Here is a 27,518-nt window from a genome sequence, read left to right as displayed (position 1 = left end):
ATCTGTGTGCTTGTGCGTCGCTGGCTCTGCCAGCATGATGCAGAAAGGAACTTTTCTTCCCTGGCAAACCCAACTCTGATTATACTGATTGGATTTTAACTGCTGTTTTTTCTTAACTACAGGTAACTAGGTAAAGAAGGCTTCAGGGGACCTTCCCGACCCAGGGACAGAACCCGCATTTCCTGCACTGGCAGGCGGATTATTCTTGGATTATTCTTTACTGCTGAGCCAGCAGGGCAGCCCATTGTAAAGAAGGCACGTGACTGATGAGCAGAGTGGCGAGGCTGCCGAGTGAGGCGGAGGGGCAGGCCTGGGAAACAGAGGACGATGACACGGCAGAAGGCGACCTAGGGTATGGCCTTGGAAGAAGGCCTGGCGGCATTTGTGAAGTGCCAGTTTCACATTTATTTAAATCTAGAAAAAGATCAGATGGAAAGAATTCAAGTCCTCCCCTTTTTTCAAGAAATGGGGACAAAAGAAACAGTGCCGTTTTTCAGTATTCCAGACAGAAGAGCTTTCAAGATACATACCTGGAAGGGCCCCGAATTCCCTATCACAAGCAACAAAGTAGCACCGGTAAGGATGCCTACTGCCCTCCTCTTTTCTCCGTTATGAGTGCGATCAAGGCTGTCACCCTTCCAGTGCCTGAAGATGGGGCACCAAAACCATCATGGGTTTTAGAAATTTATCTTTATTCACCTCTAGAGATTGATTGGTGATGGTATAAAAGTAATTGATCTTTCTGTTTCCAAGTATTATACAAATTGTGAAGTAGTTATTCTGTGGCATTACATACAAGCTCCAGGAGTTGGTGATGGACAGGGAAGCCTGGCTTGCTGCAGTCCATGGGGTCACAAAGAGTTGGACACGACTGAGCGACTGGACTGACTACCTGACATATATGTTAGTAATATCGATAAGTGATTACTTACCTTACTTTTCTTGCGAAGTAGTGGTATATTTCATTTTTAAATTTTTTGGTCTTATTTGATAAACGTTTACTGGGTACCTATTAGGTGCCCACGACAGTACCAGGTTCTGGGAATAACATCAGTGAAGAAAATAGTCAAAGGCTCTAAGGTCATGGAGGTCACATTCATGGTAGAGGACACAGAAAATAAACCTGCAGATCAACTATATAACATTAGGCAGTAGTAAATGGAAAGACAGTAAGTGATTGGAGGGCAGAGGTGCTGCTGTTTCAAGCAGAGATCCAGGAGGGCCTCCCTGAGGAGGTGACATTTGAGCACTGCAGGCCCGGAGCTCATCTGGGGAAAGAGTGTTACAAGGCAGGACACAGGCTTCAGATTATTTTAGGGATATCATAAAATTCTCAAAATAAAATTAATCTTAATTTGTCATAACTATGGAATGAGGTTCCATAGTTCGTGACATTGTACAGGAGACAGGGATCAAGACCATCCCCATGGAAAAGAAATGCAAAAAAGCAAAATGGCTGTCTGGGGAGGCCTTACAAATAGCTGTGAAAAGAAGAGAAGCGAAAGCAAAGGAGAAAAGGAAAGATATAAACATCTGAATGCAGAGTTCCAAAGAATAGCAAGAAGACATAAGAAAGCCTTCTTCAGCGATCAATGCAAAGAAATAGAGGAAAACAACAGAATGGGAAAGACTAGGGATCTCTTCAAGAAAATCAGAGATACCAAAGGAACATTTCATGCAAAGATGGGCTCAATAAAGGACAGAAATGGTATGGACCTAACAGAAGCAGAAGATATTAAGAAGAGATGGCAAGAATACACAGAAGAACTGTACAAAAAAGAGCTTCATGACCCAGATAATCATGATGGTGTGATCACTGACCTAGAGCCAGACATCCTGGAATATGAAGTCAAGTGGGCCTTAGAAAACATCACTACGAACAAAGCTAGTGGAAGTGATGGAATTCCAGTTGAGCTATTCCAAATCCTGAAAGATGATGCTGTGAAAGTGCTGCACTCAATATGCCAGCAAATTTGGAAAACTCAGCAGTGGCCACAGGACTAGAAAAGGTCAGTTTTCCTTCCAATCCCAAAGAAAGGCAATGCCAAAGAATGCTCAAACTACTGCACAATTGCACTCATCTCACACACTAGTAAAGTAATGCTCAAAATTCTCCAAGCCAGGCTTCAGCAATATGTGAACTGTGAACTTCCTGATGTTCAAGCTGGTTTTAGAAAAGGCAGAAGAACCAGAGATCAAATTGCCAACATCCGCTGAATCATGGAAAAAGCAACAGAGTTCCAGAAAAACATCTATTTCTGCTTTATTGACTATGCCAAAGCCTTTGACTGTGTGGATCACAATAAACTGTGGAAAATTCTGAAAGAGATGGGAATACCAGACCACCTGATCTGCCTCTTGAGAAATCTGTATGCAGGTCAGGACGCAACAGTTAGAACTGGACATGGAACAACAGACTGGTTCCAAATAGGAAAAGGAATTCGTCAAGGCTGTATATTGTCACCCTGTTTATTTAACTTATATGCAGAGTACATCATGAGAAATGCTGGACTGGAAGAAACACAAGCTGGAGTCAAGATTGCCGGGAGAAATATCAATAACCTCAGATACGCAGATGACACCACCCTTATGGCAGAAAGTGAAGAGGAACTCAAAAGGCTCTGGATGAAAGTGAAAGTGGAGAGTGAAAAAGCTGGCTTAAAGCTCAACATTCAGAAAACGAAGATCATGGCATCCGGTCCCATCACTTCATGGGAAATAGATGGGGAAACAGTGGAAACAGTGTCAGACTTTATTTTTCTGGGCTCCAAAATCACTGCAGATGGTGACTGCAGCCATGAAATTAAAAGACGCTTACTCCTTGGAAGGAAAGTTATGACCAACCTAGATAGCATATTCAAAAGCAGAGACATTACTTTGCCAACAAAGGTTTGTCCAGTCAAAGCTATGGTTTTTCCTGTGGTCATGTATGGATGTGAGAGTTGGACTGTGAAGAAGGCAGAGCGCCGAAGAATTGATGCTTTTGAACTGGGGTGTTGGAGAAGACTCTTGAGAGTCCCTTGGACTGCAAGGAGATCCAACCAGTCCATTCTGAAGGAGATCAGCCCTGGGATTTCTTTGGAAGGACTGATGCTAAAGCTGAAACTCCAGTACTTTGGCCACCTCATGCGAAGAGTTGACTCATTGGAAAAGACTCTGATGCTGGGAGGGATTGGGGGCAGGAGGAGAAGGGGACGCCAGAGGATGAGATGGCTGGATGGCATCACTGACTCGATGGACGTGAGTCTTAGTGAACTCCAGGAGTTGGTGATGGACAGGGAGGCCTGGCGTGCTGCGGTTCATGGGGTCGCAAGGGGTCAGACACAACTGAGCGACTGATCTGGTCTGATCTGAAACATAAATTCTGCTTGTACACTAAGGAGAGACTAACATTCAGAATCATCTTGTGATAGAATGTTAACATCCCTGAAGTGACTGGGAGCTGGTGGATGAGCCCCTGCCTGCACTGGGGCACAGCTCTGGTGTGGCTGGATCTTTTGTAATCCACTGTTGTAAAACTTCCCCTCCAAAGTGGAACAGCATGAAAATAATTTAAGAAACATGGTTTCAGATGTACAAATAACATGTTGCAGCTAGGGACTGATGTCTATCCTTCAGAATCCTTGAAATTGAGATTATTTACATATTTTTCTTCAAAGTCTTTATCATGCATAGAGGATGGATACTGTTTTGCAAGAAAGATGTTGAAAACTGAGCATTAGAAACTTTAGGAAACTACTGGGATATAAATAAGAAATAATAGTAATGGTGAAAGTGAAAGTGAAGTCCTTCAGTTGTGTCCGACTCTTTGCGACCCCGTGGACTGTAGCCTCCCAGGCTTCTTTGTCCGTGGGAGTTTCTCAGCAAGGGTACTGGAGTGGATTGCCATTTCCTTCTTCAGGGGATCTCCCCAACCCAGGAAAATAGCAATGGTATGAGCTCCTATTTTGGGAGTTTATGGACTTTTGTCTTTTCATCAGAGTTGACTTGATTCTAGGTAAGAATATGGTATTCGTTTCCTCTTGCTAATAGGCAGTTTCCAAATGATCAGAAATGTAATGGTTTAAAACAACACAAATTTTATTCTCTTACAGTTCTGTAGGTCAGAAGCCCAAAGTAGGTTTCACTGGGCTAACACCATAGTGTTAGCGTGACTGCCTTCTTTCTGGAAACTCCAGGGGAGAATCCTGTCCCTTGCCTTTTCCACCTTGTAGAGGCTGAGTCCCCTGGTCCATGGTCCCCTTCCTCTATCTTTGAAGCCTGCAGTCGCCGGTCGAGTCTTTCTCCCGCTGCATCATCACTCTAATTCTGACTCCCCTGCCTCCTCTTTTCATTTGTAAGGAGACTTGTGATTACATCTGGCCCAGCTGCCAGAATAATCCAGAATAATCTCCTGTCTCCAAGTTCTTAATCACATCTGCAAAAATCCCTTTTGCGAGGTATTCACAGCTCTGGGATTCAGATGTAGACGTTGTTGGGGGCCATTATTCTGCCACCACAAGTAGAATAGAATAGAACTTGTCACTGTCAGCCCAGAGGCGCTTTTGTCCTTCCTTGGAACCCTGAATTATCAGAGTAAAAACATGACTTAGGTTTTCCCTTGGATACTGTCATGTTCGTGAAAGTTCAGAATAGCAAAAAAAATTTGGAGAAATCTTTAATATACTTTCAAATATTCTAATTGTTTTGCTTCTTTTTACTTCCTGCCCTCTTGCTCTAATTTACCAGTTCAGTGTTTTTCTGTTGCCAGTGAGACTGCAATGAAAATGAAGTTCCTGGGAAACTCAGTTTAATGTCTCAATTGATCACATTAAGGAGAGAATAATTGAAGTTACTAGAGAGTTCTCGTCATTCCGCTTGGAAAGAAACTAAATTTAGGTTATTTCTTAGATATTTATATCATGATATTGAATAGGCTTAAGCCAAACACCAAAATTCATTTATTTCACTCACGAACATTCATGTTTTCTGATACTGTATGTGGTTACAGTAGTTAACCAATTCATTAACAACAGTTTTATTTAAGAGTCCTTTTTTTTAAAAAATCTTTTGATTCAAAAGTATGTGCTTTTCATTTGTGGAGTGTTTTAAGCTACCTGTTTTTATCATCAGTGTTTTATTACAATTATTTTCTCTTTTCAATTTAGGGAAAGCCTGTATTTGATATCTTGTAAACAAATGTCCTATATCTAACTAATTTAAGAAAATATTTAATAAATACTTAATTTTTTCTCCCTCTAATAGATTCTAATTCAGAGTTGTCAAATGTGGAATTAAGGCAACGTCTTCATGAAACTTTAGAGGTAGGTACTCAGGCCGATATACAAATTCGCATGTGAATGAAGACCACTGACATTTTGTTTAAGTGATACTAACATGGCATGGAATGCAGTTGTTGGCCTTCCAGACATTCTCGAGCCATGGTGGCAAGCTCCTAACTTCTAACTGACCTCCTTATCTCTCAAAAAGGCTGTTTATGTAAACATGCCTTCCTGTTCTCCTTTCCACCTTACTTCTCTAATCTCCTAGAGAAAATACTAGTCCCTCCCTTTCATCTGTCTTCCCAGAGTGTGTGGCTTGAAATAACCTGACTTAATTTAACCTCTTTCAAGTCAGAGGACCAGAAAGCGCCCAGGGGGTCTGTGGAGGTCATCCATCTTGCTTGGGAGTAGGAGTTTCAATGCGGGTGGCTGTCCTCTCAGGGACAGGAAAGCTGTCTTCAGGCGCATTTGTGAACTCTTCTGGTGAAAGCTGCTCTACTCGTTTCGTAGAGCTGCCTTGACACACTGGTGGCTTAAAAGAGCAGATTGATTCTCTTTCAGTTATGGAGGCTCAGTTTAGTTCAGTTACTCAGTCACGTCCAACTCTTTGCAACCCCATGAACCGCAGCACGCCAGGCCTCCCTGTCTATCACCAACTCCTAGAGTTCACCCAAACCCATGTCCATCGAGTCAGTGATGCCATCCAGCCATCTCATCCTCTGTTGTCCCCTTCTCCTCCTGCCCTCAATCTTTCCCAGCATCAGAGTCTTTTCCAATGAGCCAGCTCTTCGCATCAGGTGGCCAAACTACTGGAGTTTCAGCTTCAACATCAGTCCTTCCAATGAACACCCAGGACTGATTTCCGTTAGGATTGACTGGTTGGATCTCCTTGCAGTCCAAGGGACTCTCAAGAGTCTTCTCCAACACCACAGTTCAAAAGCATCAATTCTTCGGTGCTCAGCCTTCTTCACAGTCCAACTCTCACATCCATACATGACCACAGGAAAAACCATAGCCTTGACTAGACGGACCCTTGTTGGCAAAGTAATGTCTCTGCTTTTGAGTATGCTTCTAGGTTGGACATAACTTTCCTTCCAAGGAGTAAGCGTCTTTTAATTTCAGAGGCCTGAAATCAGGGTGTGGGTGGACCATGTACCCTCTGAAGGGTCTAGAGGGACCTTTACAACCTTCCTAGCTTCTGGTGGTTGCCACCAACAGTCTCAGACTTGTAGCCGCATCACACCAGTCACTGGATTGAGGCCTACCCTAATCCAGTATGACTTCAATTACATCTGCAAAGACCTTATTTCCAAATAAGGTCGAATTTATGGTACCAGGGGTTAAAGCTTGAACATATCTTTTGGGATAGAGAGCACAGTCTCAGCCATAATATTAATAGCTCATGGAGCTGTATGGATGAGCATGTGCTTAATTTACATGGTCTAAAGATTTTTCTCCAAATTATTAACTGTGGAGCCTAGGGAATTCCCTGGTGGTTCAGTGGTTAGGACTCTGCACTCTCACTGCCAGCAGCTCAGGTTCAATCCCTGGTTGGGGAATTAACTACAATCCCACAAGCCTCACATGTGGCCAAAAAGCAGAAGCAAATACACACACAAACACACACAATCCCACAAGCCTCATGTGTGGCCAAAAAGCGGAAGCAAACACACACATACACACACAAACTGTGTGGCCTACATAGGTAAAAGCAAAAGATTTGGGCTTTTAGCCATAACTGATACCTGATAGTAATGATCTCAGTTTTAGCCTCTCTAGTCCCCTTATATAGCCTGGAGGAATTTCCAACCTCATTTTGTAAGGTCAGAGTGCTTTGAGTCAAAGTGAATGTTGAGCTTAAATGTAAACTAAGTTGATCATTAGGGGTTGCATATATTACAGATAGGAAGACTGACTATATTTTTCTCCTCAGGAGGTAGAAATTTTAAAAACTGAACTTGAGGCATCTCAAAGACAACTTGAAGGTAAAGAGGAAGCATTGAAAATTCTTCAAAGCATGGTAAGAAGTTATTTTCAAACTTTCATCAGGTACACATTCCAGTGATAAGTAGTATGATTTTTAGCTTTTGTTTTTCATTTATCTTTATTTTTATATTTTTGGCTGTATTGCACAGCTTGCAGGATCTCAGTTCCCCAAGCAGGGACTGAACCCTGGGCCATGGCAGTGGAAGTGCTGAATCCTAACCAGTAGATCACCAAGGAACTCCCTGGTTTTAGCTTTTAAAATAAATGCATCAATTCTTAATACAGTTGTTTTTTTTTTAGCTACAGATTTTAAAAACAGCTTTATTAACATAAAACTTATGTGTCATAAATTTCACTTGTTTTAAGCATACAATTTACTTTTACTAAATTTAGACCTGTGAAACCATCATCACAACCTAATTTATACTATTTCCATCACCTGCCAAAAGGAACCTCTTAGCCATTAGCAGTTACTCCTATTCCTATCCCCCCAAAAGCAGTATCTGCTGTTTTACAGCTTTGCCTTTTCTGTTTCATAAATAGAATCATACAATATGTGTCTAGATTCTTGTGCCTCTGGATTCTTTTAGTTTGCATATTTTTAAGGTTCATGGATGTTGTAGTATGTGTCAGTGCTTGCCTCCTTTTTTATTACCAAATAATAAAATGTGGTATAGATATACCACATTTTGCTTACCCATTCACCAGTTGATAGGCATTTATGTGGTTTATATTAATACATTTTGGCTGTTATAAATCATACTGCTGTGAATGTTCATGGATTCGTTTTTGTGTGGGAAATCCATCCATTCATTCATTCATTCTCACATTCATTGGGAAAGAAATGAACCAAGATCTTCTGATTTTGAACTATCAAACTCTATACGAAAGGTGGTCTCTGTGGGAATTCTCATCTCAAGGCAGTTTTCTGCTGTCTTAAAATAAAAATATGAAGAATAAAGATGTGAACTTCACCTTGTATATAAGGGTGGTCATATATTTAATTTATACTGATATGTCTTTATTTTTTGTAGGCAATATTTGGCAAAGCCACAAGTCACACCCAGGCAGTGCTTCAAAAAACTGTGGAACACAAGAGATCCTTGGAGAAGGTATTTGATCACTTGTAGCATCAGTTCAGTTCAGTCGCTCAGTCATGTCCGACTCTTTGCGACCCCATGAATCGCAGCACGCCAGGCCTCCCTGTCCATCACCAACTCCCGGAGTTCACTCAAACTCACGTCCATCGAGTCGGTGATGCCATCCAGCCATCTCATCCTCTGGCGTCCCCTTCTCCTCCTGCCTCTAATCCCTCCCAGCATCAGAGTCTTTTCCAATGAGTCAACTCTTCGCATGAGGTGGCCAAAGTATTGGAGTTTCAGCTTTAGCATCATTCCTTCCAAAGAAATCCCGGGGCTGATCTCCTTCAGAATGGACTGGTTGGATCTCCTTGCAGAGAGTCTTCTCCAACACCACAATTCAAAAGCATCAATTCTTCGGTGCTCAACTTTCTTCACAGTCCAACTCTCACATCCATGAATGACCACTGGAAAAACCATAGCCTTGACTAGACAGACCTTTGTTGGCAATGGACTTGTTCAATTCAATAATCTTTCCAATAGAATTTCCTTAAAAATCCCCATACCAATGGTTATGTCATTTGTGCCTACCTTCTACCAGATGTGCTTCAGCTTCATATCGTCCCTTCCCTTTTGGATCTTATAATCCAAAACAGATTGTCACATGGGCTAACCCTGCCAAACTGACACTTCTATTTCTCTTCTTTTTCTATTTTTCTTCCTCTACTTGCCCTGCAGTGCTTGCCTCTTTCTATTTCATCTTCACTAAAAGGGTAATTAGGCAGCAGCATTGGAAGCAGCTTGAGATTATCATACTAAGTGAGGTAAGTCAGAGGGAGGAAGACGAATACCAGATGCTATCACTTCTATGTGGAATCTAAAATATGACACGAGTGAACCTATCTACAAAACAGAAAGAGACTCACAGACACAGAGAGCAGGCTTGTAGTTGCCAAGGGGTCAGGGGTTCGAGAAGGACAGACTGGGAGTTTGGGCCTAGCAGGTGTAAACTGTTATACACAGAATGAACAGCAAGGTCTGACTGTATAGCACAGGGAACTCACTGTCCTGTGATAAACCATCATGGTTAGGAATCACTCTTAAGTGGTCACATTCCTGTGTCCGTTTCTCTCTCCCTTGATGGGAGTGTCCTGGGCTCAGACTTCCATGAGTGTATTTTGGGGTCTGCATGGATTGGAGGTGATGAAAAATCTAGGCTCAAGCCAGCAGAATTTGAAGCTAGACAATTTGAAATTTTTCTAATGATAAGTAACCTTCAGTAAAGCTTTTTGAGTGCTAAAGAGGCATGTTATATGTGTTTACAAATGTCACAGACTTTTTGAGCAATAATTAGTGTTTTCTCTTTAGCCTAGTTCTGTGAAATGACTAAATGATTTATTTCAGTTATTTGTTAAGTCATAGAATGATTTAATTGTAGTAATTTTCCTTGAAAGTGCTATTTTTTTCTGTAGGAAATAAATGCCTTGCAGTGGGAAATACAATTTGATCAGAATAGATTTAAAAATATAGAGGAATCTTGGATCCAAAAATATGACAGGTTTGTATATTATTATTCCATAATTTTTCTTTGGAAAATTTTAAACTGTGTATAATTTAAGTGTAGCTTAGGCTTTCTTCTTCTTTAACCTAATTGTAAACATAAAATTCAGGGAATTCCCTTGGCAGTCTGGTGGTTAGGACCCAGTGTTTTCATTGCTGGGGCCTCAGGTTCAATCCCTGCCCAGGGGACTAAGATCCTGCAAGCTGTGTGGTGTGGCCAAAATAAAAAATGAAATTCATGTTGCTTATCTACTTACCAGTTCCATATTTTACTGTTACTGTTTTCTTTTTTAAAAAATACAGTATAAATTGTGTATTAAAATACTGTTTAAGAATTGTGTTTCTGAAGTTATTTTAGCATTGGCACTGTTTTTTACAGTCTTCTGAACAACTTTTTTATCAGCGTGAATTTATTTAATAACTTTATAGCATATTTACAAGGTCAGTCATTGAGAAATTGATACCTGGGGTTATAGATGGCTTTAGTACCTAATTTTTTAACTTATTACTTCTTACTTGGAGATAATTGAAGACTTACAGAAAAGTTGTAAGAATAGTACAAATAATTCCTATATATCTTTCACCAAGATGCTCCAAATTTTAACTCTTTACCACATTTACTTTATCATTCTTTTTACCTTTCTTTTTCTCTCTTTGTAGTTAAATACATAAATATAAATAGAGGTAATATTTTTCTGCTTTGTTCAAGCGCTATAGACACTGCTTGAAAAAGTGATTTCACGTTTTATTAATTTGTTAGGTAATTCATGGAAAGAGGATGCCTTAGGTTTACATATTTTTAGATGCAACCAACATACTACATTAGTTCAGGTGTACAACACAATGCACTCAGCACCTGTTCACGTTGCAGAAGGTTCACCACAGTAAGTCTAGTCAATATCCGTCACCATGCATGGTTACAGAATATTTTTTCTTGTGATGTGAACCACATTTCACTTTTTAATTGAGAAACTTGAGCTTCATGACCACTGTTCTAATGATATGAGGCCTATGGCCTATAGCATTTGGGATAAATGATATTATATCCCAAGCACAGGATGTAATATTCCCTAGGCATATCACAACATGTCTTGATAGGTATTTTATTTAAAGTTACAAATTAGACCAGATGATCTGGCTACTGTTTTTAATTACAAAAGCAATTTTTTTTAAGCCTCTGGTGTTGGGCAATTTAAGAACTCCTGTAAGTAATTCCAACTTTCATTCAATAGATAAAACTCCCTATATTTCTTTTTCTTAAATTAAGGTATTACTGACATATAAATAACATTGTATTAATTTCAGGTGTACAAGATAATGATTCAGTATTTGCATATGTTGCAAAATGATCATTACAATAAATCTAGTTAATATTCATTGTCATACATCATTACATTTTTTTCTTATGTTGAGAACTTTTAAGATCTACTTTCTTAGCAACTTTCAAATACTGCACAGTAATTGTTGGCTATAGTCTCCACACTGTGTATTACAGCCCCAGGACTTATTTATTTTTAACTGAAAGTTGGTACCTCCTATGTAGCTTTTTATGTAAATTTTGGAAGGTGTCCTAAGCATGTAGTTGGTGTTCAAATAGTTATTAAGTTGATTGAAACTTTAGTAAAGATATATGAGTGTTCAAGATAGATGCCTTACAGTTATTTCTGGTTCTGATTTTCTCAGCTAAATATACAGAAGTGTTAAGAGTAAGTACAGAATCTTACCACATACCTTTAAATTTTTGTTACACATATAAATTCTAGACAATTTTGAAGTAAGAAAAACTATATTTGGGTTTTAATGTTCTAACTATGGGATTAAATATTCAACTACAAAATGTTAATGTTTTAATGATTTGGAGGGTACTCTTTTCCAGGCTAAACTGTGAAAATGCAGTCCTCAAAGAAACTTTGAAACTAAAAACAGAAGAAATTAAAATGCTCAAGTCTGAAAATGCAAGTAAGTAGAATGGTATTTTGATAATTTTTTAAAAATATTATGTTAAAAGACCAGTTTTGTCCTATGTTAAGAATATTGTGAAGTAATATATTTTAAGAATGAAAGAAGAAATGCATCAATTAGTTTTTTTCTTTTTTAAAAAATATATTTTTGGCTGCACGGGGTCTTTGCTACACTAGGGCTTTCTCTAGCTGCATTGAGCAGGGGCTACTCTGTTGCGGTGCAAGGCTCCGCATTGCAGTGGCTTCTCCTGTTGCAGAGCACGGGCTCTAGGCACAAGGGTTCGGCAGTTGTGGCGCCCGGGCTTAGCTGTCCCACGGCATGTGGGATCTTAATTCCCTGACCAGGGATCAAACCTGAGTTCTTGGCACTGAGAGCCTGGAGTCCTAACCACTTGACCGCCAGGGAATTCCCAGCAGAAGCTATTTTTTAAAGTGGTGGCTTGAAAGGGATGAGTGCTCAACTGGGCCACGGGCCCAAGAGCAGCACTTTCCACAGTGTAGTAAGTAAAGTGTGGCGATGCCTGGGTGAGAACTGCAGGCACAGACATGCTTCTCCACACCAGTGATCTGAGCAGATAGTGATTTCCCTCTTGTTGGGTTCATGCCAGGACAGAAACTGCTAACCACTAGCCCTGCCCTTCCTCCCCATCCTTCTACCCTGCAAGAAGAGAGGAAAAGTTACTCTGTTTTCTGCTCTGCAGTAAATACCAGGACCCCTCTTGTTCTAAGTATTTGGGTTGAGAGCCTCTTATGAAAACTCTTAACTAAAACAAAAGTCTGATAGCATTTAGAGAGCTGGTACGGTACATTAATTTAATACAGACAGTACATTAATGTAGCATATGCGATTTCATTGTCTGATTGTCTCACAGTGTGGATACTGTATATCTCTTTTTGAAAATCCTACAAATTTTTTTTGAGCAAATGACGACCAGACTTCAGTTGCAGTTAAGATCCTTCCACATTAAAAATAACATTTTGGCCTTCGCTGGTGGCTCAGTGGTAAAGAATCTGCCTGCCAATGCAGGAGACGTGGGTTCAGTCTCTGGCCTGGGAATGATCCTACATACCTTGGAGCAGCTAAGCCGGTGCACCAAGCTCCTGAGCCTGTGCTCTCAAGCCTGGGAGCTGCAACTACTGAAGCCCATGTGCCCTGGAGCCCGTGCTCCGGAGCAAGAGAAGCTACCACAGTGAGAAGCCTGTGTACCAAAACTAGAGAACAGTCCTCGCTTGCCGCAACTAGAGGAAAGCCCACACAGCAGCAAAGACCCAGCCTGGCCGAAAATAAATACAATTATTTTTTTTAATTAACATTTTTATCTAGTGTTGCACGTCCGTCTAGTCAAGGGTATGGTTTTTCCAGTGGTCATGTATGGATGTGAGGGTTGGACTGTGAAGAAGCTGAGTGCCAAAGAATTGATGCTTTTGAACTGTGGTGTTGGAGAAGACTCTTGAGAGTCCCTTGGACTGCAAGGAGATCCAACCAGTCCACCCTAAAGGAGATCAGTCCTGGGTGTTGATTGGAAGGACTGATGCTAAAGCTGAAACTCCAGTACCTTGGCCACCTCATGTGAAGAGTTGACTCATTGGAAAAGACTGATGCTAGGAACAATTAGGGGCAGGAGGAGAAGGGGACGACAGAGGATGAGATGGCTGGATGGCATCACTGACTCGATGGACATGGGTTTGGGTGAACTCCGGGAGTTGGTGATGGACAGGGAGGCCTGGAGTGCGCAGTTCATGGGGTCGCAGAGTTGGACACGACTGAGCAACTGAACTGAACACGTGTATTTACATGACTCAGTGGTAAAGAATGTGCCTGCCGATGCAGGAGACTGGAGTTCAGTCCCTGGCTTGGGAAGATCCCCTGGAGGAGGAAATCACAACCTACTCCAGCATGGGAAATCCTGTGGAGAGAGGAGCCTGGCGGGCTACAGTCCATGAGGTCGCAAAGAGTCGAACATGACTAAGTACGCATGCACATGTGTATTAATACCTGCTTAATACCCACTATTCTTTCAGGTAGATTTTCTGGCTGGAGGCAGATTTTGTGGGTAACTGTATATCCCTTGCTTAGAGGAAATAAGTATATGATGCTAGTTTAGGTGGATTAGGTGAAGCTCGAGTTGGACCTCGTGACTAACACTTTCTTACATGGCCCTTCCCCAGTTTTGAATCAACAGTATTTGGAGGTACTCGCCATGCTTGATATTAAACAGCAGCAGCAGATGGCTCAGGAAGACACCTGCCAGGATAGAAGTGGCTTTTCAGAGGTTTCAGGCCTTGAGGTAGGTAAGCAGTTATGAAAATTTAGCAGAAGGGAATTTTTCACTTGTGTTCTGTTTCTGTGATCGCCATCACCTCCATGTCTACAACAGCAGCGTGCTTAGCACCTTGAGACTGAGGGTGAGAGGCCTGTGTCCCCTCTTCAACCTTGCAGGTACTGTACCCTTTGGGCATTAGGGGATGAGCTTGCTGCTTCCTGCTCCTTTTATTTCCTTTGTCTAGCTTCAGGAGAAACTAGTTAGTAGTATCTCTCCGGGTAGAGGCTTACCATGGCAGAGTACTTTCCCACACATTTTAAAATCTGATCTTTGTAATGGTCTTGTGAAGCCTGCAAAGCAGGTATCAGCCCCATTTTACAGAGGAAACTCAGGCTCAGTTTCATTTACCTCCCTGAAGTGACGCAGTCAGTCTGGGGTTGAGCCAGGTTCAGGATAAAGATCTGCTGATGCCTTGCTGTTTGCTTGCTGAGGTGTGAAATGTCTTACAAGGTAGAAGTTTGGCTGATAAGATAAAAAGGGTCCTGGGGACTCATGAGAAATAAACATCAGTGAGAGGGAGTAGCCATTCACTTATTATAGAACTTCAAATAAAGTAACTACTACTCATAATAGCAAATACATAGTCCTTAGTAAGCACCAGATACTGTTCTGGGTGCTTTGCATAGATTTATACATTTAATTCTCACAACTACTAAATAAGGTGAGTACTATTAAATCCTTATTTTACAAATGAGGTTAACAGAAGCACAGAAGGGTTCAGTAATTTGCTCACAGTCACAGAGCTGGTAAGTGGTGGAACTGGGATTTACACCCAGGTAGAGTTTAGAGTCTGTGCTTTTGATCACCATGCTCTACTGCCTGGGTGGAAAACTAGTGTATTGGCAGAAAAAAAAAAAGAAACATACAAGAAACTGAACTGAGAGAGAGTTCAGAATAAGTGTGCTTTATTATAATCCTGAGTAGGCTATCATAAGTAACCTTATAACAGGCAGGAACAAGGGCCCTGAGGCAGCTGATGGAGGGGCACTGAGGTAAGGGCAGAGAACTGGGACTGAGAGGTCCTTGCAGAAAACTTGCGATCTGAAACTGGTTGCTGGCAACTTTTGCAGGAACAATATGAGTGGTTGGAGGTTGAAAAGGGAAGAGGGAAGATACCAATCAGCCATATAACCACTCAAGTCAGCCGAAAGCTATGTACTTCAGTTATCTTCCATGCGAGAAGGAATTTTCTGAAATAGCCTTCACCCTAAGAGAGACAGTGGACTCTTCTCTAAACAGTCTGTAAAATAAGATTCTATTTTAAGCCAGTCCATTCATATAAAATTGACAGCAGCAGGAAGCTTCGACAATAATTTGTAGTAAGTTTCACATGAAACTTTAAAAGATATGGCCCAATATCTTACATAGACTGTCCCCATTAAATTGGAGTATGTTGGGGAAGCAACTTGGGGTTAGTTGTCAAAATGAGTTTTAAGAAAAAGTACAACAGTTCTTACTTTTCTTCTAAGTGACCCAGATGGACTAGTTTCTTCATTGTGATCCAAAGACAGGTTTTGAGGAATCCGGGCCTTATGCAATTCCAGAACATTGGGTGAGCCAGGAAGTATTTAAAAATGTATTACATGATCACAGGGCGTCTTTTTTAGGAGTGGCAGGATGATCGTATTCCTCATCAGTGTTAAAAACTACCATTTGCGGGACCTGACAGTAATCAATGCTGGGCGGCAGGGCCAAGCCCAGTCACAGGAAATCCATATGATAGAGGTTTATATTTACTTCGTTAGGTCAAGTTCCTGCCAAGGACTCAGAGGTATAGGAAACTGATACAAAGTGAAAGGTTTTGGAGACTGAAAAGAATGTAGAATTCCTTTAGGTTTTTGTTTTGTAATACCAGTCTCTGCTCGTTTGTAATTAATTTCCACTTGGGTCCTGAAATCATGGTCTCACTTCCTATTTTTGTTTTCCTTCATAGTTTCTTTGAATGAGATGCTTGTCTGAAATGTGCAGTGGGTTTGTGTGTGCCCCGTGTTTGTGTATGGGTCAGCACTGTTACACTTGGTAATGGATAATTCTTTGGGATTTGAAGCTTGCAGTGCTGGGAGCTTGCCTTTGTCACCGTCCCAGAGGGAGCCCCTGTGCTTGTGCCAGACTGGCTGCGTCCACTCGGAAAATGCTCCTGCAGCTCAAACAGGAGGTAAAAACAGTGAAAGCTTTGGTTGTTTCTCTGTTCATACAGTAAGTTCCCTACATACGAGCCTTCAAGTTGCTAACTTTGAGAGATGCGAGTGTGCCTTCCCACGTCCAGTCACGTGAGTTCACATGTGTCTGGTGTAGTCACGTGCATGCATCCTCTACAAGGGCTTGTGCTTTTGTGTACATTACTGTACACGGCTATATGGAGTACAGATCTTTATTTCAAGCCCAGGATGTCTGGAAGCAAGTGTAAAAGCAGTGGTATATAGCTGATTGTATTATCTGGGTACCTAGGCTAACTTTGTTGCACTTATGAATGTGATCTTGGAATGGAACTCATTTGTATGTAGGGGACTTACTGTATGAAGATGAATAAATGGAAGTATATGCAGTAATTAGCTTCATTGGTAGTCACTGGCTATGTAACTTATCCTTAGTTTTAAATGATATTAGTAACATTAATGTATAAAAAACAGGTTTACACGGTTCCAAAATACAGATAGTACTTGGCACGATACTGTAACTGTGAAGTTGTTTGCCTATGTATTAGTTAGTATTGCCTAAGTTCTTCTTTCTGTTGTCTATACATGGAGGAAAAGTGCTTAAAATCATCAGGATGCACAGCACCGATTAACAGATAAACATGAAGCGTCTTAGAAAAGCTGCAAGGTATAGTGGAAGGAACCTTTATGCCAGCCAGATCTAGGTTGGAATCTCAGCTCCGTCACTTTCCACCTTTGTGGCTTTGGATGTGTGTTAAATGGAGGGTAATAACTGGCTTGGAGGTTTGTTGTAAGAAATACAGCACCTACAATGTTTAGCATATGGCCATGCCTGGCATTTAATCAAATGATAGCTGCCATTATTAGGCTTTAATAATAAATATAATGTGGACCATAATTTTTAGAATATATTTATTGAAGGTATGGAATTTAGTCTTCAGTATATATGTGAAAGCAAGCAGCTAAACATTACAAATTCATTAGGAAAAGCATAAGATTACAAAGACCAGTGGGAGGTATCTGAAAGATGGTATTCATAATTATTTTAGTGGTATTGTCTGGAATGGCCCAAGGCAGAACTGAAATGTGGCATTTGGCATCCTCCCTGCTTCCTTGTTGGGAAGGGCACACACAGGGCCTGTCTTGATAATGAAGTCTGAGAGTTGGATTACCAAGGAGCTGACAGGCATAAGGGAAAGTTCCAGTAATCTAGTTGGCAAGTACTAATTAGATTAAACAGATGCAATAGGTCACGGATATGCACTCAACTCCACTCAGTGGTAAGACTGCATTTGCTATCCTGACTCAGCATTTGGTAATAAGGTAAAAAAAATTGTTCTGGTTTTGCGTCCAACTCTTAGTGACCCCACTGACTGTAGCCCGCTAGGCTGCATGGGGTTATCCCGGCTAGAATACTGGAGTGGGTTGCCATTTCCTACTCCAGGGGATCTTCTGATTCTGGGGTTGAACCTGCTGACACGTATCTCCTGCGGCTCCTGTGTTGGTAGGCAGATTCTTCACCACTGAGCCACCTGGGACGCCCTGGTTTTGCCTCTGCTGCTGCTACTGCTGCTAAGTCTCTTCAGTCGTGTCCAACTCTGTGTGACCCCAGAGACAGCAGCCCACCAGGTTCCCCCGGCCCTGGGATTCTCCAGGCAAGAACACTGGAGTGGGTTGCCATTTCCTTCTCCAATGCATGAAAGTGAAAAGTGAAAGTGAAGTCACTCAGTTGTGTCTGACTTTTAGCGACCCCGTGGACTGCAGCCTCCCAGGCTCCTCTGTCCATGGGATTCTCCAGGCAAGAGTACTGGAGTGGAGAGCCACTGCCTTTGCCTCTAACACCTCTCAAACTTTCTTTCAAAACCAGATGGAACTTCTGCAGAAGAGTAAAGAAGAAGCCTACATAATGGCAGATGCATTCAGAATTGCATTTGAGCAACAATTAATGAGGAAAAATGACCAGGCACTAAGATTGACACAAACAGATAAAATGTGTAAGAAAGCAACAAAATGGATAAGTTGGAAGCACCTTAAAGAAAATGGTAAATATGAATTATAATGGTAATAATCAGGTATAATTTGTTTTTAGTTATAATTAAGCATAATATGGTGACTATAATTGAAATTTCAGATATGACTTATCTAAAAATTTAGCAACTGTGGGGACAAAGTGGGTCGCTGAATGTTACCTATGGAAATGAAATCATAAAATAACAGGAGACTCTACTTTAGTACTCTTCTATTTCATTTAAACAAGACTGTGCTCAGTGGGAAGAATTTATAATGAGTGCTAGATGATTAAAGGGAAAAATGAGAGTGAAAACCAACATCAAACTTACCTAAGTAAACTTTATTGAAATGTGTGTTTCTGGAAGGACACACTGAGCAGTAGAGGAAACTCAAATTGGACAAATCAATATATTCTTATAAAAAGTGAAACAAATTAAGGTTTAGATTTTGGTTTACAAGCCTGTCAAAAAGTTCATGGCCATTTTTGAGTCATTATGGTATAAGTGTAAACAAAATATATAAAAATGCCATGAGAGAATCAAATTGTCATTGAAGTATGTAGACTGTCCAATATATACAAATAGGTATTACTTTTTAGAAATTAGTTTCTCTTAATGGTCAATCTCAATTTTCATTTATAAGTATTATTCAGTAGAACTCAATTTTGTTTCCATTTAAAATTCCAATTTGAAACCATTTATCAGTCATGATTAAAGTGGTTTATTAAGAAGTGTAAATTTTTATTATTAAAATTCTGAAATGACCCTATTTCTAAATCTTTTTTAATTTGTTAAAATCCATAATCCTAATCCCAGTATCTCTCATTTTCAGATGAATTTAGGACCAATAAGAATCTTACAGTATTTACATATGAAACTTTTAATATATAATACTTATTCTGTTTTAAATATTTCTTTTCAAACAGTGCATATTAGTATTAGTATATGGGTCAAGTGTTGTGAAGTTTAGCTTCATTAAGCTTTACCCATCTCTTTGCTGAAGTGGTAAGAAATAAGGGATAATAAAAACAGAAGTGGTAAAGAAGAACTGTGAAAGTGGGTGAAAGCAGATTATAAAAGCTGTGTATTTAGAGTCAGGTGGAAGTCAGGACAAATGGGGGAAAATGATACTCGTCAACTCTGATTCTTCAACAAGCATTCCACTTTATCCTGAAACTAACTTTTGAAGTTGTTTCTTCTGAGATTTACAGAGGCTGATGAGCAAGTATAATGGCTAAGTCCTCCACGGGCATGGGCTACCCAGGTGGCTTGGTGGTAAAGAATCCACCTGCCAATGCAGGAGACGCAAGAGACGCAAGTTTAATCCCTGGGTTGGGAAGATCCCCGGGAGGAGGAAATGGCTACCCACTCCAGCATTCTTGCCTGGAAAAATCCCAGGGACACAGGAGCCTGGCAGGCTACAGCCCATGGGGACGAAAAGAGTTGGACACAACTGAACACACATGCAGAGAGAGAATAGGGAGAAAGAGGAAACAAGAGAGGTAGATCCATATTCATTTCAGCGCCTGTATTCATTTTATATTCCAGAATTCCTGCCTTGCCTATTTACAGAATTCAGGAACTTTTCCATTGAAAACATGATTTGAGAGGTACAATCTTTGCTTTCCGTAAGGTACTGAGACTGGAAGCAATATTTAAAATAATTGGTTCGTCTCTGAAAAGTCTTTACAAGTCCATAAAAGCGTTACTAGCTCTGAGTTTCTTAGAGACAAGCATGTGTGCCAAGTCGCTTCAGTTGTGTCTGATTCTTTGTGGTCCTATGGAGTGTAGCCCGCCAGGCTCTGCCCATGGGATTCTCCAGGCAAGAATACTGGAGTGAGCTGCCATGCCCTTCTCCAGGGGAAGCTTCCCCACCCATGGCCTGAAGCCACGCCTCCTTTGGCTCCTGCGCTGCAGGCAGATTCTTTACTGCTGAGCCACTGGGGAAGCCCTTCTTAGTGACAAGACTTTGATTCACTTTATTAATATTCTTCAATAATTTGTTGCAAAATGATTGTTACAGGTCATTTTTTTAATTTGTGGTTAACAGTATATTAACTTTTCTTGATTTGGCAGCTTAGACAAGTCCTGAGAGATAGCTCATAAACATATTTCTTCTTTTTTTAGATTAAAAATAGAGACACATTCATTCACTCTCAGGATTGATGAGCCAGTCAACTTGTCTGGCTTTCCCCCTTTGCCACAGTTGCCACTGGCAAATGTCAGGTGTGAAGCCGTCACTGTGGTTTATCAGGAATGGGTAGAAAGGGAATTGTCCCTTTGGAGTTCATCTAAAACTTTCTTGGTATATAAATCTATGACTTCGTATTTTCTGCTACAAACTGCATCCTTTTGATGGATGAAGAATATCAGCATAAATACTGCAGAAATGTGGACTTTTAAGCATTATGTCAGTACCCGGGCTAGGTGCTTTCACAACTGTGTGGTTTAATTGTGATAATTATACATAAATCTTAGCATTTTAACCATTTTTAAGTCTCATTAAGTCCATTCACGTTGTGTATAATCATCACCATCATCCATCTGAACTTTTTCATCTTCCCAAACAGAAACCCTGTACTCGTTCAATACCACTCCCCTCTCCCAGCCATGCTCTATTATTTAAATGGCACAGCAGCCCAGCAATAGAGCATAGGGACTATTATTCTCGTTCTAGAGCTGAGGGCGTGTAGCTTAGAGAACTTCATTCTAAAGTGATACCCTTCTGAAGTGGCTAAATGGGGATTCAAGTCCAGGTTTTTTTCTGGCTCTAAAGCATAGTTTGCATGGTTCAGAGGCCACCTGTCTGCAGGTATGTTTTGCTGGGAGTGTTCTCAATGTGGGTAGGTGGCTGACCTTTACATCAGAAGATTTCACATACAAATGTGGATCGCTGGTTCCTCTGGAGGACTTGAGTTGGGTAGCAAGGGCTGCATTCTCCCATGGGCTGAGCAATGAGTGCAGGCGCTGCTCTGGGTTCTCAAACTGTGGTCTCTCACCTGCGTTTGCTGCTGGCTCTAAAGTCCATTTTTCCCACTGCACTGTGCTGCCTGCCTCACTCATGCTAGAGGGTCCCTGAAGAGGACAAGGTCCTGATTGATTTAGGAATGAATTAACCTTGGTTCACACTTACCTCTTTTCCTGGAAGCATGTCAGTGTGTGTCTTTTTATGTCTCAACTGGATTTTCATGTTCTATTTTAGGGTCACTATCCCAAGGGAGTAAGAAGACCTTAGGGGAGAAACTGTCGGGTATGCTCCCTTCAGAAAACAGTTCTAAGAGTACCAATGACCAGGACGATCCTCAGGAAATCTTTAAGATGCTAATAGACTTGGTTAGTATCTTTGCTTTCTTTGTTGTTAGAGGTTGTGGATGAGCTAATCTTTTTGCTTCCTATTAATTCAACTCTTTATCGCAGTATACTTGACATTTATGCTCTTTTCCCAGTTGAGGTACCATTTTCTGAAATTTTTATCTTCTTGAACACCCCACACACGCTTTCCAATTCCCCCTTCTAGGTTCCTCCTGTGCAACTTTAATAAAGTTCCACCTCTGAAAAAGAGGAGGCTCTCTGTAATTAAGTCCAGGCATCTCCATCATCAGCACTTATGCATAATTCATGACAAGACTTTTATATATTTAGGATTTTTTTTAAGTGTTCAAAGCACATCCTCATGCATCATATCCTGTAATCATTACCACAACACTGTAATCAGTCCTGTTATCCTCAATTTCATAGATGACTAAACTAAGAAACTCATGTTATATGAACATACGTATCTATAGAAGAGTATTATTAAAGTTATTTATTGCATATAAATATATAACACAATTTTATAAATAACTTCATTCTTTCAGAGGTAAGTACATGGTAGCATTATATACACATATATACACACACCCCATGTAAATATATACTTCTCTCCAAACGACTTAAACATTTTTTTCAGCAGAAGGAATGCTGTTTTCTATTCTTCCTAAAAAAGAGAAAATCTTCAATAACATGTAGCACAATGCTGAGGAATTAGTGGACCTAAATTAATTTATTCATATTGACTGACTGGACAGATTGAAGACTAAATTTAATTTTCATGAAATATTCCTGACTACAGCTCTGTATTCTGATTTACTGACTAACTGGTACATTTTTAATTTCTCTGCATGCAGTTGAATGATAAAGAAGAAGCTTTGGCTCATCAAAGGAAAGTGAGTTACATGCTTGCTCGGGCTTTGGAAAACAAAGACACCACTTCAAAAGAGATTAAAGAAAGAAATTCTATGAAAGACAGTTTTACATTAAAAAACCCCTGGCAGAAAATTTTAGAATTCCCTGTTTCATGTGATCCTGTACATTCAGGTGTTCAAATTTTTAATTCTGTGGGCTGCATTTGTTCAATTCAGCACTTTCAAACAGATCAAAAGTACACAAGAACTCTTAAAAGGTCCCATTCTTTGCCATCAAATATGTACTGAAGATAAATCAGATGAAATTAGAACTGAGAGATGTTTATATTGAGACTTTGAAAAAGGGCCTTGTAAATATTGCTACATTTTCAGAAGTTGTATGTTTTCTAGGTATTTCTAAATTTTAGGAGGCAACTTAATTAAATAAATGTTTTCTACAAGAAATTTATTAGTATTCTGTGTTGATGCATTTTATTTATAAATTACATTACTATGTTATATGAAATTTTCAGCATTTCCCAAAATCTTAAAAGAAATAGTGATTTTTGAGGAAAAAATATTTATTTAGATTGACTAAACAGATTGTTGACCATAGGGATCTTTGGCTCAAGCAACAAAAGGAATGACTCAATGTTAATTTTTGGAATACATTTATCTTGTTCTAGTTCTGTTTTTTATTTCCCATATAAAGCTTAAAAATAATTTCCTTAACTGCAATAAAAAAGTTATTATGATAGGAATTTGGCAGAAGTATATTCAAAGTCATTGCTAGCAACTTTCCTTTACAGCTGATTTTTTTGTTAGAGTAGTGACATTTTATAGCCAGATCTACCCAGAATTCTGGCACTTATAAATACCTCTAAATTAACTTCTTGGTCTTAATGCTGAATTTTAGGCCATTTAAAATGTTCTCTTCCTAAAAATATTACATAGTAATAATTTTCAATACCTTTTGGGAATATTACCATATTAATCACAAAGCATCACAATGATGGCACAGGAAATGCACTGCACTTTCAGCAGTTACGAAAAGATACTACTATTTAAATAGATGAACACAATAGGGTAATAAGGTAACAATATAAACCATTTATAGTTGTGTTACAGGAACCACACTGGTAGTCATTACTAACAAAAGCTGAAAAATTGGCAAATACATTTTGAAAAAGGGAAGAATAATGAGGATCTACTGTTACCAGATATCAAAGTATATTTATCAACTATACTCCAAAATAAAAATTACATTTAATTAAAAAATATATTGTCCTGACAGTAATACAATGCTACATTATTCAAAGCAGTGTGGAAACAGCAGGTCAATGAGAATAAGATAAAGTCCATACACAGTCTAGTACATATAATAATTTTTAAGGTAGGGAAAGGAAGGATCTGGGATTATTTAATAATACCAAAATGAGAAGCATAAAAAAAAAATCAAATTGCAAAAACTAGAAAGGTTCTTTTTAAATGTGTTTAAAACAAACACATAAATTGATAAAATTTGTAATATTCCAACTGATCAAGGACAAAGAATTAAATTTCATCAAGTAAACAAAAGCAAAAATAAACAAATGGGGCCTAATTAAACATAAAAGCTTTTGCAGAGCAAAGGAAACCATAGACAAAATGAAGAAACAACTTGCTGAATAGGAGAAAATACTTGCAAATGATATGACAAAGAGTTTAATATCCAACATACATAAACAGCTCATATAACCCAACAGCAAAAAAAAAAAGGCAATCCAATTTAAAAATGGGCAGAAGAACCTGAACAGACATTTTTCCAAAGAAATGCAGATGGCCAACAGGCACATGAAAAGATGCTCAGCATCACTAATCGTCAGGGAAATGCCAATCAAAACCACAATGAGATATCACCTTACGCCTGTCAGAAGGGCCATCATCAAACACACGTAACAAGCAGTGAGGGTGTGGAGGAAGGGGACACTTGTGCACAGCTGGTGAGAATGTAATCTGTACAGCCACTGGGGAAAACAGTACGTAGTTGTCTTAGAAAACCAGTGCAATACTATTCAGCCATAAAAAAGATCTCCCCATTTGAGGCAACATGGACAGACTCAGAGGGCATCATGCGAACTGAAGTGAGAGCAAGACAGACACTGCAAGGTGTCACTAATATGTGAAATAGACAAACGAGTGAATATAACAAAAAAGGAGACACAAATACAGAGAACAAAGTAGTGGTTATGGGGGTGGATCCAGGGGTAGGGGAGTGGGGGTACAAACTACAGGGTGTGAGACAGGCATAAGGGTATACTGTATAACATGGAAATACAACCAGTACTTTGTAATACCTGGGCTTCCCTGGTGGCTCAGACAGTAAAGAATCCGCCTGCAATGTGGGAGACCTGGGTTTGATCCCTGGGTTGGGAAGACCCCCTGGAGGAGGGTGGGGCCACCCACTCCAGTGTTCTTGCCTGGAGAATCCCCATGGACAGAGGAGCCTGGCGGGCTACAGTTCTTCGGGTCACAAAGAGCTGGACACAACTGAGTAACTGAGCATGTATATAGCACACACATATATAAACATTTGTAGTAACTAAATGGAAAGTAACCTTTAAAAATTGTATAAAAAAAATCTGAATCAACAGTTCACAAAGGCGGAATCATATATGATTAGCAACACAGTAGAAATCAAAGAAAACTAAATTAGAATGAGATAAATTAGCAAAGACCTCAAAGATTGAGTGCTACAGGGAACTCTGCTCAACATTGTGTGGCAGCGTGGACAGGAGGGGAGTTTGGGGGAGAATGGATACATGTATAAGTATGGCTGAGCCCCTTTGCTGTTCGTCTGAAACTGTCACCATGTTGTTAATCAGCTACACTCCATTAAAAAATAAAGTTTTTAAAAAAGATAGATTATGAGTGTTAGAGATGAGATGATGAGGTGAACTAGATTCCTACATAAAAGTTAATGAATGTATACATTTGGGATCCTGCATTCAACTTTTTGGGGTACATACTCAGAAGTGAAAATGCTGGATCATATGGTAATTCCATTTTAAACTTTTTGAAGAAACACTAGTTTCCGACAGCTGCTGCACTGTTTTTATACATTCCCGCCAATGGTGTACAAGGGTTTCCTGATTTCTCCACATGCTCACTAATACTTGTTAGTTGTTTATTTTTGGTGACTGCCATCTTAGTAGGTTTAAAGTGATATCTCATTGTGGTTTTAACTTGCATTTCCCTAATGATTCGTGATTTGGGCATCTTCTCACATGCTTTTTAGCCATTTCTATAGCATCTTTGGTGAAATGTCTATTTCAAGTTCTTGGCCCATTTTTTAATTGGATTTGTTGTTGTTGTTGAGCTGTAACAACAGCTTCCCAGGTGGCCCATTAGTAAAGAACTGCCTGCCAATGCAAGAGATGCCAGAGATACAGGTTTGATCCCTGGTTCGGGAAGATCCCCTTGGAGAAGGAAACGGCAACCTGTTCCAGTACTCTTACCTGGAAAATCCCATGGACAGAGGAGCCTGGTGGGCTACAGTCCATGAGGTGGCCAAGAGTTGGACATGACTGAGCAACTGAGCACACACAATAACAACATATATTCTTCACATATTCTGGCTATGAACCTTATCAGATACATGATTTGCAAATATTTTCAATCCATAGGAGTTGCCTTTTCATTCCATCGATCATGTTCCTTTGAGGCATACAAGCTTTTAATTTTGATACAGTCCAAACTGTCCTTTTTTAACTTTTGTTGCTGCTGCTTTTGGGGTCATATCCAGGAAGCCCCTGCCAAACCTGACGTCATGAAGCTTTCCTCCTATGTTATTTTCTAAGAATCTTTATAGTTCTAAGTCTCATGTTTAGGTCTTTTGATATATTTTTTTCAGTCACAGCATGTGGCTTTCAGGATCTTAGTTCCCCAACCAATGACTGAATCTGTGCCCTTGGAAGTGAAAGCAGAGTCTTCACCACTGGACCATAGGGAACTCCTGAGTTAACTTTTGTATATAGCGTATGGTAAGGGGCTTCTCCATTTTTAAGAACTACTGAGCAGTTACTGGGAGTGTAAATTGATACAGCTACTCTGCAGAAGTATGGCAATATCAATGCTACTTGAAAATATACAAGTGTGTAACTGTGACCTCACAATTACAGTTCTAAATATGTACAACTCCTGCATGTACATATAAACATTTTTTTTTTTTACAACTGTGAAAAATTTAAATAACCTAAACGTCCATGTGACAGAATTCTTAAAGATGGCCCTCTCAAGATTCCTGTCCTGATTATTCAAGCATTCAATCTAGGAACTGCTATGAAGGGAATTTTAAGACTTATAATTAAGCCTTTGGTGAGCTGACATTAGTTTATCAGGTGAGTCCTTAAAAAAAAAGGAAGAATTTTCTCTACTGGCAGCAGATCAGGAAGCCATAGATTTGACACTGTTGCTGGTTTCCGGATGGAGAGTGACATGCAACAAGGCAAGTGAACTGCCTTCAACTAGCAAGGATAAGAGGCAAGTGCATTAAAACGACATGAACTGTATTAATTAGGAAGCAGATTCTACCTTAGAGCCTCAAATAAGAGCACAAAGTCCAACTGCCATCCTGATATTGGCTTATGCAAAAGAAACAAAAAAAATATCACAGTTGATCAATGAGAGGTATCTGACCTACAGGGCTGGGAGCCAATAAATTTGTGTTATTTTAAACTGCTGCATTTATGGTAACTTTTATGTAGCAAAAGAAAAATAACATGGTCTGTAAATAGAGCATGTGTAAGATATGATATCAAAGATGTGATATATGCTATAAATTATATGGCAGCTAAAACAGAAACTAGATTTACAGGTAATAACATAGAAGAAACTTAAAAGTTCTAAGTAAAAATAAAAATGCTCTATGAGAGTTACAGTCTACTTACCACTCATAAAATTTTGAGACCAAAACCAATTTTCCATTTTTAAATACTACCCCCTTTATTATAAATTTGTAATCCTATATAGGCCAGATCA

General features: G+C 39.8%; 1 protein-coding gene across 6 annotated transcripts in view; it reads left to right on the top strand.

Annotated features, from left to right (window-relative positions):
* The window catches only part of CCDC125 (coiled-coil domain containing 125), a 30,974-nt gene extending 8,010 nt beyond the window's left edge, over window positions 1-22,964 (top strand). For 3 of the 6 annotated variants that reach the window (XM_086362048.1, XM_086362047.1, XM_086362046.1), the window contains exons 2-12: window positions 123-576; window positions 5,245-5,303; window positions 7,195-7,281; window positions 8,282-8,359; window positions 9,799-9,884; window positions 11,763-11,845; window positions 14,017-14,135; window positions 16,219-16,326; window positions 18,195-18,369; window positions 21,539-21,669; window positions 22,503-22,964. In XM_086362048.1, coding sequence (XP_086218174.1) covers window positions 267-576; window positions 5,245-5,303; window positions 7,195-7,281; window positions 8,282-8,359; window positions 9,799-9,884; window positions 11,763-11,845; window positions 14,017-14,135; window positions 16,219-16,326; window positions 18,195-18,369; window positions 21,539-21,669; window positions 22,503-22,808 — 1,542 coding nt within the window. In that variant the 5' untranslated portion in view covers window positions 123-266 and the 3' untranslated portion in view covers window positions 22,809-22,964. Of the gene's footprint in view, window positions 1-122; window positions 577-5,244; window positions 5,304-7,194; window positions 7,282-8,281; window positions 9,151-9,798; window positions 9,885-11,762; window positions 11,846-14,016; window positions 14,136-16,218; window positions 16,327-18,194; window positions 18,370-21,538; window positions 21,670-22,502 lie in introns of all 6 variants that reach the window. The other 3 variants (XM_086362051.1, XM_086362050.1, XM_086362049.1) reach the window with 2 other exon arrangements.
* Window positions 22,965-27,518: the final 4,554 nt, after the last annotated feature.

This window comes from Bos grunniens, chromosome 20 (assembly GCF_055505025.1).
Source record: "Bos grunniens cultivar Pamir isolate PY7600 chromosome 20, Bosgru_T2T1.0, whole genome shotgun sequence".
In the NCBI taxonomy this organism is placed as follows: domain Eukaryota; kingdom Metazoa; phylum Chordata; class Mammalia; order Artiodactyla; family Bovidae; genus Bos; species Bos grunniens.
This window is presented reverse-complemented; position numbering and strand designations above follow the sequence as displayed.